Source organism: Strongylocentrotus purpuratus, unplaced genomic scaffold (genome assembly GCF_000002235.5).
Source record: "Strongylocentrotus purpuratus isolate Spur 01 unplaced genomic scaffold, Spur_5.0 spur5_scaffold_19, whole genome shotgun sequence".
Taxonomy (NCBI): domain Eukaryota; kingdom Metazoa; phylum Echinodermata; class Echinoidea; order Camarodonta; family Strongylocentrotidae; genus Strongylocentrotus; species Strongylocentrotus purpuratus.
Genome location: NW_022145604.1, coordinates 27,340,602 through 27,352,037, shown reverse-complemented (window position 1 = coordinate 27,352,037; position 11,436 = coordinate 27,340,602). Strand labels below are relative to the sequence as shown.

The window sequence follows — 11,436 nt, the reverse complement described above, 5'->3', positions numbered from 1 at the left end:
AACAAATGCAGTCTAATACATTAAATGTCTGAAATTCAAACCATCGGTGATGTGTCTTCCATGATAATGATTTGCACTTTGAATTTCATTTAATTTGATCCCGGGTATTATGTTATCACATTAATATGGGAATAAGAGACGCAAGGGTCGGAGGGGGCTGCAGCCGCCCTGAATTTTGAAAACAAAAAACTACCATCATTCAGGCAACCGCCATCACATATCTATGCAGCGAGGTGGTCTGATTTTAACTTTTTAAAAACTTTGGGGGATATTGTTTTGAAAAAAAACATTACAATATCTAGAATTTAAACCACCTTCTTCGATCGATCACAATATTTGGTAGTTAAAAGTTTGAAATTCTGGTAACAAAATGATAGTTAATGACGTCAGCCCCTTATGAATTGTGCCCCTAGGCCTATGCACACTATAAGACAAAAATTTCACATTTCACCCTAGCTTGTGTCCTGCTAGGACTGGTGTGTTAGAGCGAACCTTTTATTCTGGGTTACTGTATGTTAATACGTGCACATTGAAGAGTGTAAATGTGTATCCTGTCTGATTTAATTGTTCACTTTTGACGGTGCAGTTGTGATATTTAGTGTATTGTTTCTTTATTCGCTAGTTTTATATTCAGTCTTGAGAACCCCGATTACGCTTTTTGTGTCGGACACATGTGGAGATATTCAAATCAAATGAAATATGATTTTGCAGCGTTGTACTTTCATGTTTTCACTCGCACCATTTTTATACCACAACCGCTTTTACAAGATGGCTGATTCTTTTTTGAAAAAGCGTTTCTGTTCGTTGTATTCTATATAATATATTTACAATTTGGCCTCCAGTGTTTATGTTGCTATTGAGCACAGGAGTATTTGCATACTTGCATGACAAACATGAACAACGAATCCACAATTCTTGTAATCAAACAAATCTACATGAGATGCAATAATTCAACTTGAAATATCCCAAATTGTGTATTTTTTCTTACAGTATAAAAGCTTTGTTCTGTATAATTATAAATATCTAGCAGACGTTTTCTGCATGTTTGTTCTTTCGTGGGTTTTTTAGCGGTTTAGTGGATTTTTGTGCTGCTATTATGTTTATGTATTTGTTCAGATAATATTAATGGGACTAATCTTAAAATGTATTTCCATTATAAGTACTGTGTTACCATGGTGACATAAACGTATATTCAAGACTCCATGAATGGCGTATATTACTAAGTTTACTTTTTCCTGACATGTCATTAAACAGATACAACGAAACAGTGGTATGTTGAGCCCAATGTGAACATGCTGTACGCCTCAATGTTAAATGACTCTTTGAGAAAAATTCAATGGGCCTACGGCGTTCCGGCGAGGGGCATTCCGCCTCCCCCATATAGAGGGCATTTTGGCCCCATATCTAACAGTATTGAGATAAATGCTTATAAATAAATGTTTAATAAAACGAAATGTACATGTAGTTGAAGAAGAGATTTTGGTATAATACTGCTACACTTAACATTTTTTCTACCTGTATCAAATGTTATCGTTGATTTAAACTTATCATGACATACATTGACCAATCATAGTGTATTTTGTAGATGTTTTTTTTTTTAACAAGGCTTTAAATTGACAAAATGGAATGTGCATTTCCTTATTCGGGTTAATTGAAAGTGTAAAGAATTAACGTCAAATAATTCAAGTTTTAAGATACCAATTTCAACTCTTAGCTGTGTTTATATGTTCTTTAGCATTTTTCATGGATTTGTGTAATTCATCAACGGTTTTTCAGTTTAACTCACATATTTGTATTCAATGTGCTCTTAAAATACAAATGATGTGTAGATAAAGATAGGACTATATTTTATATTCCCTATGCATTTCTAACAAACCATCGTTTTAAGTAACAAAGATGACGCTATTTCTTTTCCCGCATTTCTCAAAAAGCCTGAAATCTGTACAATGGTCAACTGTCTTCAGCGGTTGTTAAGATTTTTATTTATTTTTCAGCCACCTCCCCCCTCCCAAAAGGAAAACAAATAGAAAAGAAGAAAGATGTCCGTACGTGATGAACAAAACATATAATGAGGATGAGATTGAATTTTGATTTTTTTTTTTTTTTTTTTTTTGTATTGGCATAAATATTCACCTAAGTAGGGGAGTAAACTCGTATCGCTTATAGCCCTTCAGGCTTTCGATACGACATTTTCGAGATCAACACGATTTCAAAAACTTTCGAGAAATATTAGCAAATTTCTGGGAAAAGAATGTCCAATGGCCTTTGATCGCACTTAGAGACATCGTATCTTAACGTGATATGTGCCATACAAGAGCAAAATATTGTTAATATCATTACTATTCCTATTGCCTTCTCCATCAACTATTGGGATCTGCGAATATTACAGTGCCGTATCGCGTTGACTGAACATGGTCTCTATGGGATATAGATGATTGGAATTACCCTTAAGTTGATTTTTCGAAAGTCTTTGCGATCATGATCGATCATGATCTTCTTCACAGTAAAGTTTTAACTACACGAAGTTCATAAGAATGTGCTTTTGATGCAAAAAGTTTTTCTTTTTAAATACCAAGGGGCATTTTGGAGATTTGTTTAATAGATAAAAAGACCTTTATCTAGAATTGTAATTCCTAGTTTATTTTAGATTAATTGAACAATGGAAACAAATGCTGAACGAGCCATATAGCTATGGTTGAAATGGATTTTTCAGACTAAGTCAGATATTGTATATATAAATGTATTTTATACGTGCTGAAGACCATTTTGTGGTGGTTCACTTCGTTGGTGGGTGAGAGCCTCAATAAAGTATAATCTGATGTCTTTTTTGCTTACCTGAGCCTCAAGATTTAGTCATTATTTTGTATTAAAATAGCGCGGTTCTTTTTCGGCGGGAGTTAATTTGAGTTGATTTGGAGTCAATTTGAGTTTAAGCATGTTTTGCAATAGTGATACCCCCCATCCCGCCCACTCACACACATATATTAATAATTTTCCTGATTTATATGACTCAATTTGATTCATAGTCTTGTCCTCTTAATGTTAAACAGCTAGGAATCAATATTTTCGAAATAAAATAATACGCTAATTTGAATATAAATATTGTATTTTGGAATATATACCCACCTTAGGGTGATTGCATTTGTTTCACCTGCAAAAGTTGGTTATTTGTATATACTTTAATAAACCGTTCTGTCGAATTCACTGGTTATTTCTGTGACCTAGTCACTAAGGCAGCATTGGTATGAATGCCAGAGAATGGGGTTCAGATTCGAACACATGTTGTGTGTCCGGACATGATGGTTAGATAGAGAGTTGATTTCAATCAGAAACTTGAAGAAGTTCACTTGCACTATAGCATAAATATTTGAAGAATTATGTTGGACATCATCATACATGACACATAACTAAAATTTGAAGATCATAGGTCAGAGTCAGAGCTTCACTTTTCTTAATCATCCGAACCCACATCCTATACGATGGCGAGGCTTACTTCGAATCATCGGATACTGCCGTCGGATTGGATGGTCTCGTTTCCCGCCCTTTTGTGAAACATTCCCCATTATTCACGAAATGTCGGGGTTAATGTTTGTGAAAGAAACTCTCTCATCTACAAATGATCTGGTCCTATTAACCGGACACTTTATGAAAACCCCACGGCAAATCTACGAAAGGTCGCTATGTAAAGTTCATGTTCACATGATCTTCCGCTTTCCTTTCAAGAAAGGTCGTGTCACACGACCACCTGACCCGACGTGATGACCCCATGATTCGAAGCAAGCCCAGTAGCCAACATGCAAAGGTTGGCTTTCCTTCTATGATATTCTACTTTTAGTCAATAATTATGTCCCAAAACCTTTATATTGCTCACTCTTACAATTATACTAAATTGACGGCTTTAGCGAAAGGTACTGATTGACACATAACCCAATGTTGTGGGAGTAGAAATGGATAACAATTTTAAAATTAGCTAAATTCTTCATAAGGTTTTATTAAAATACAGTAAATACATTCGTATCTTCAATAAATCAATCATCCATAGAAATCTAGTTGATGTACAATCACACTTTTCAGACAATAAAGTAAAGAATATGGATGGAAAACTGGCTGAGCTCGTGGAGGGAGACAGATGAAGATGGTAAGAAAACCTTTCCATCCGGCAGTGAGGTATTAGTCCCAAATCTGGGCAGTTTTGTCATCTTCCGCGAGCGCGATCTCTCACATCCTCTACCTGATGCAAGCCGAATATAGCGTGATACACGAATCCGTTCCAGAGCCGTCTTACACAGAGCTTGGCCAACCTTATTTCACTTGGTCACAACAAGGCGTGTATTCTAATATGTGTAGTGTTTGCCCAACACAGCAGTATTTGCCATATTGTGCCCACTTCGAACCGGGTTGGCCAAACTCTCCCAATCATATACCCTGATTCGTTGGACAGGTACGCCGAGCCTAGAAATTGGGGAATCCCGCCATCTTCGGCTTGCATCAAGTTGGGGGAGATCGCGTTGCGTTGGTCTGGTCGGTGGAGATTATTAAAGGGGGAAGTTCACCTGATATTAAGTAGATTTTGATAGAAAAAAAAGAGCAATTGATCGGTGAAATTCTGAGCAAAATCTGATGAAAAATAAGAAAATTATGAAAATTACACTGACCTGTTTCTTTAATTATTCTGCCTCTATTAAAACCTAATTAATATCAGGGTGGACTTCCCCTTTAAATTCAAATCGGTTAAAGTATGGACTTGTAATATATATGAATAGCATATCCCCAAAGTCCTAAGATCTAGGGTATGCATCATTATAAATTATGTAGTACATAGATGGACATTAATGTATAACATCTATACACGATTTGAAGTATACTACTTCGCGATTGCAAATTTACATCAATCTCACACAAGATATTCCCTTTTGAATTTCATTATATATCTCAAAGGTGAACAGATTGTTAAGCAATTTACATTTAAGGGATAGGTAATAGTGTTTCACAAGACGAGTACAAAAGTAAAATCATAATAGATTTAATACTTGTGCACTATGAAAACAAATGATGCAATATATTGTAAACGATTAGTTTCATTTTCGCTCTCTGCATGCAACACAAATAATATCCCTGTGCCACATTGTATTTATCATAGGATATCCTACAACAGACTGCAAGGTTATTTGAATGTTTCTAGTGCAAGATAACTTTATCTTGGTGTTAAAAAGATTTTGGTGGAGTAATCAAGAACGGAAATTACTAAATGTCAACGCCATTGTGTTGCGCAAAGCAGTCCTTCCGTCATTATTGGTGCATATCGTTTTGTGCAAAATTGCACGTATGACAAACAAGCAACCGTGCACAGAGGCGTAGAAAGCAAACGAAATCCGTCCTGTAAGTTAAAAGATAGAGTTATGTAGCCAAAGCTTAAACCATATCAGTTAACAGAAACATACTCAATTTTCATAAAATAGAAATGAGAATATTAACACATTTTTAACATTATCTAGATATATTAATCATTTTAAATTTCATAAAAAGAAAATGTTCTTGACAATCAAAAAATGTTAATTTGAAACTTCTGTTCATGTTAAATACGAAAACAGTCTCGTCATTACGTTTAAATATACATTTACTTGGCACATATTTTAGAAAACACAATAAAGAATAAAACCAGTATGATACACATGTATTTACATATTTTGAACATATACTTTCGTTTTTATACAATAGATTTATGTACAGATAATGACAAATTGATGGTTACGACATTGACATATAAATACGATTAAAATGCCTCAATGTTCTCAAATACCTACGTCCAGATTGGATGCCAAATAATGTGCCCTCACTCCCCTGTTTAGAGAGATGGAAGGGGGGGGGGGGAGGTGGGGGTAGGATGAGCGAATTATCTTTAGGATTTGAATGGGATTCAACAAATACATTACTCGTAGCAAAATGCTCCGGAGAGGCACTTGCCTCTACTACCCCCTTACAAGAAAAGATATTATTCTCACTAGACTAAATATCCGCTGTCATTTAAAGTCACTTTTTAAGACCATATTAAAGGGAGACAGAGTTTACGAGTACTGTAATTTGTATCCTAGATTAATACTTTTTAAACGAATGACGAACCGTGGACCTAATACAAACAAGCCATTTTAATGGTAACCCTTTAAAAAGAAATCCTCAAATGTGTGTTTCCATATTGCTCCTTCTGTTTTAGATCACTTTTTCTATCTTCAAAATGAATTATAGCTAGTGTTTTTAAATAAGGTGCCAATCCATGTCATTTCATATCAAATCACAATCTACGAATGTTTAACCATTATTAATACCAATATATCACAAACATGATAATCACATAAACAATTTAAGAAGAAAACTACTAAGACATGTAAAGTGGCATCATTGGCAATATACATCACAATCAACATTAAACAAGTTGAATAACAATCGTGATAACTGAGTTACGAATAATCAATCCGTAATGGTCATCAATCGTTCAGCTGTCATAAAAAACAAAATGGCGTCCAGCGCGGCTCAAGGTACTCATAATATACTTTATCCTTGTACGACACACGCGGTTCTGTTAATCCAGCATTTGTACAGATAACCTCACTCAATGCAGCCAATGTTTTATCACAATTACATACTTTCTTTATAGCGTTCCGTTGCACTGGTGCACCGCCTTACAAACAACTATTTGGCACGGGATACCTTTCGGGAGCAGCACTTGATCCTTAAAACATCGAGATTGTTCAATCGCACAAACTTTTTTATCAGTTTTTCCAAAGGCATGGCCCTATGCTCAACTCTCGCCGCACTCGGAAGTAAACGGTTTCATTTCGGTGTATTGATCCGGGTCAGCTATCGTTGATTGATCCTGCGTACTTCGACGATACGATACCGCCATGACGACCTCGGAAGTCGTTGGCACTCCGCACGAGCCGTTGGTGGTGTGGTACTGGTGGCTTCGACGAGGAGTTCGTTTACCGTACTCGTCAAGGCTAGCGAGAACCCTGCGTTTGACCAACTTCCGAACCTGAAAGAGCATCAATTGGTGAATATTGATAGAGTATAATGTACATGTTATCCATTTATTTGACTAAAGCACACATATTCTTGCTATACTCATGGATTACAGAGTTTGCTTTGGGTGTAAACATTTTGATCGGAATCAGCTGAAACAAGAAGGAATATTTATTTTTACTGTTTGTCTCATATTGTTCCAATATATTTCAAGAATTGGACAAGGGTGCAAAGCAGATGGTAAAAATCGTGCACATAATCTTGATTTATTTGATTTATGTTATTTTTTTTAATGGAGTCTTTCCAAAGTTACAAATTAATTACGATATCATCGTGTAAATAAACAAGTTATATAATGACTACATCGTCATCGTAACATACTTATAATGCAATACTAACATTAAAAAATCACGAAGAAGGTTGACACATAAACTAAGCTTAAAGGCGTGGAAATCATTGGTAAAACTTAATAATTCCTATATACAGTCATTTAAGACTTTTTTTTTTGGTCACTTTAAGCGATACGTGCTTTGGCCGGATTTTCTTACCTCTGTATTCAAGAAACAGTAGATCACCGCAACGAAAACACCCTGAAAAAAACCCAGAACAAAAATAATCCGTGTTTAAAGCATCAAATCAGACGTTTTCTACAGAACAGTAAATTAAGGGCCCTCTCCTATGCCATGTACTTCGCCCATTTCAAAATAAAAGCTGGAAAATGCAGATTACACACACACAACAAATAAATTCTCAGTTGATATGTTTGAAAGGGCTCCTTAACAGTCATGCATGCCTCAAGCATCAAACGTCAAATACCCTATTTATTGCCATCCGGTAAAAATACATCTTGCTGGATTTATCCTCAGGGAGTGGAGAATTTTTATTGTCATACTGTGCCTTATAGTAATTGAATACAATGACCCGAGTAATAACAATATTGTAAGTGCTTTCGCCGATGTGAGGTGGTAAAACGCTTTTATAAGAACCAGTTGTTATCGTTGCATTCACATAGCATATCCTGTTTTAAAATTATCTCTGAGTTTTAGAGTAATGCGGTTCACGAAATATCCACGAGATCTTTGTGCGTGGTCTCAATTTTATTAAAGGCCATTTTCAGTAGTTTTCGTTTCAAGTATATGCACAATTGTTTAAATTTACCTCCGAGTTATAAAATATTGCAGTTCGTGAAATAATCGAAAAATATTTGTGAATAGCCTTTATTTGATTAAAGGTCATTTTCAGAGGTTTTCATTTCAAGTTAATTATGCAAACTTGATTTCAAATTACCTCCGAGTTCTAGAATATTGCAGTTCATGAAATATTCGCGAAATCTTTGTGGATGGCCATATAATTTCATTAACGGTCATTTTCAGAGGTATTCGATTTTTACATTTCAAGTATATGCAAACACGATAATTGAGAACCCACACTAACGATATTCCTTACCTGCGTTGACTGTAGAACAGCATTGGTGGCAATGAAAGCTTTCTCTACGGCCTCGTTCTCACTTTTCACATTCCAAAAGAAGATGAGATTGGTCAGACCGAGCAATGGGAACAGGACGGCCACAGCTTTCGTCGCTTTCCTGTAAAACAAAAGAAAATGATGGCTTATTGTATGAATGTCAATGATTCCTGTAAGTTTGTTCGTTCTTGTCAAATGTAACACGTTGGAATAACTACCCCGAAACGTAAAATTCAACCTTTTAGAGTTAAAATAAGAAAAGATGTATGAGTCAACTACATACAACGTTGGTGGCGCCAAACAGACGGAATAGTAGCCATGCAAGGAGAATATCGATGAAAAATATGTTTGCACTTTATGGGAGGTTAACGAAATTAAGAGAACTAGTCGAGGCCTAATTTTGAATGGGGTAGTTATCAACGCTAAATGTGATGGATGTATTTGATTCTTCCATCTTAGCACAGAAATATAAGAAGGTATGATGATTTATGACTGGCTCGTTTTCTTTACGCAACGTTCTTAAAAGGGCATATCCTCCTCTGTCACACTCTTTAGCGGTCCATTACGGTGCAATTCGGCAACTCCCAGAGATAATTTTTCCTTCTAAATGGACCCAATGCCTCGAGAGGCGGGACCGCTATTAAATAAAAAGAAGATAAAAATCTACTCGACCTCATTTGGTTCGTCTCCATGGTGTTACTGGCTTGTAACTTGGTAATGAGGATCCGGATGATGTTTATGAGGAATAGAGTGTTGATCTGTTAAAACAAAACAAGTTAAAAAAGAAAAGAAAAATAACAGGATGCGTGGTTTGGCAGACTCAAGAGACTGAACTGGGCATACTTGATAACTGATCAGCAAATTGAAAAAAATGGTAATAAGAAATATCATATACACTCTTATAATATAAAAGCAGTTTTATGGGTGTTTTTCAACGTTTGACAAAGTCTCGAGCACAGTTGCAGCATGATATGAAAGAAAATAGCTTGTCAAAATATATACGTCTATAATGGCTACCCATGGGGCATGCATTTAGGAACTTTATTGTTAAATGCCACAACTGCATGTGAATTGAGTTTCTCCTCTGGGCATTCCAACGGACATCGACTTCACCTTATGCTGAATACCTCATACTGATTAATATACAAATATTGCGTGCTCCGGCGTCCAATACAACAAAATATATGAACCAACGAATTCTGAAAATCCTAAGTGGTGTTATATTTCCGAGGCCGCGGGCCAAGGTTGAACTACAATGGCATGAGGGGAATGCTGCATTTGGAGTTGAATATATATTTTATCGAACGACAATATGGATGCAGCATTATAAAATTGAGGGTATTTTATATTTCATGCCTTGCTTAATTCTTTGGAGTCAAGCCCCCACTTTACATTCAGGTTGCCTTCGCGTCAGATACGCGCAACTAAGAATACGGAGACAATGGGTACGCGCAGGAGAGAGAGGCGCGAAGTCTAATTCACGTCCGTGCACATAAAACAAAATGGCGATTGTCACGTGACCCCTGTTCAGCCAATAGGATACTCGCTACTAATATGCCATTTCTTATACGGGTATAATGCTTACCAATATTGCGATTATAAGAGGTGCTCTGAGGGTCCATATGTATGGGTTATCAAGATGATCCAGCCAGCAGGGTGAAATACTGTCATAACTCATTACAATAGCCCATGGGATGACAAACAGCAACGGAGAAACTGTATAGGATGAATGAGAGATGGAGATAAAGAGAGAGAGAGAGATGAGTTTAATTTCATTTTATTTTTTAATTTCAATTTTTTTCCAAATACTTGTTTGTAGATCTTTAAATTTGATATCTTCTTCTTCTTCCAAGAAAAGTACTGCTTCAAGGCCTTGAGTGCACACTGTGTGTGCCTGTGAGGAGCCTGTGTGAGCCTGCTGGCCAGGATCCTTGTGCATATATGTACAGGGTGCGAGTAAAAACTTGTATGTTTGTTTTTAAAAGAAATTGTGTGAATCGTATTTGTGTTTTTTTTAATCAAGAGAGAGGAGACTGAGAGAGAGAGAAAAGAAAAGAGAGAGAGAGAGAGACTGAGAGAGAGAGTGAGAAAGAGAGAAGAGAGAGGAGAGGGAACAGAGAGAGAAAGAGAAGGGGGAGGCAGAGAGAGAGAGAGAGAAAGAGAGTGTTTTAAATAAGGGGGGCTAAAAGGGACAATGAAACAAATCAATGAATCATGTGATTCTTTAATAAGAGTTTAAAAAGGACCGAACTCGTGTAATGGGTAACCTATTGCCGTTGACGTGTCTATGGATGATCCCATTAAACCTACAGAACTATAAAAGTGTAATGGCACAAGTGGTGTTTTTCAATTGGAATGTAGATGTAGCACCTACTAGTACCAGGCTCTACATATACAGTTTGGATAACCCAAGTTCAATCGGATCAAAGATGCAGTGTCAGTTGATACTCATATTGGACAAGTGCACATTTCAAAGTTTTGCTAAAGTGTAAAACAATATGAACATACATGTAGAAACTGTATGGACAAAAAGAAAGAACACAAGATACGAAGCACAAATATTTTATAAAGGTTTCAGTTAAAAAGGATACGCAGAAATCACAGAGGAAAGTAAGGACACAGCGGCCTTGAGATTGAAAGTACATCTCCAGACAGAGCAACACAATGTTGTGTAGGAAAACAAAAAGAAGATATCGACAGCAACAGCCAAAGAGAAACATTCGATAATAAATTGTAGAATTACAAGGCGAGAACAAGCGAGAGAGAGGGGGTAAAGAAAATGGAGAGGGGATGAAAAGGAAAAAAATAGATGGGAGGAGAAGAGAGAAATTGATAAAGAAAGGAAGAGAGAGAAAGAGAGAGAGAGAGAGAGATGACTCCAAAGAAGATTTAGATCCCTTGCTACCCATGATTAGGTTACTGAAATGTAAATTTCAACAGGGACATCCCCACTTA

General features: G+C 36.3%; 1 protein-coding gene across 1 annotated transcript in view; it reads right to left on the bottom strand.

Moving 5' to 3' along the window:
• Window positions 1-5,768: 5,768 nt before the first annotated feature.
• Window positions 5,769-11,436, bottom strand: part of LOC585532 (corticotropin-releasing factor receptor 1) — a 37,310-nt gene continuing 31,642 nt past the window's right edge. Inside the window, exons 7-11 of the mRNA XM_030990760.1 lie at window positions 10,067-10,197; window positions 9,154-9,239; window positions 8,464-8,602; window positions 7,566-7,607; window positions 5,769-7,030 (exon numbers count right to left, since the gene is read on the bottom strand). Of these exons, the coding sequence (XP_030846620.1) occupies window positions 6,797-7,030; window positions 7,566-7,607; window positions 8,464-8,602; window positions 9,154-9,239; window positions 10,067-10,197 (632 nt within the window). The 3' untranslated portion in view covers window positions 5,769-6,796. The remainder of the gene's footprint in view (window positions 7,031-7,565; window positions 7,608-8,463; window positions 8,603-9,153; window positions 9,240-10,066; window positions 10,198-11,436) is intronic.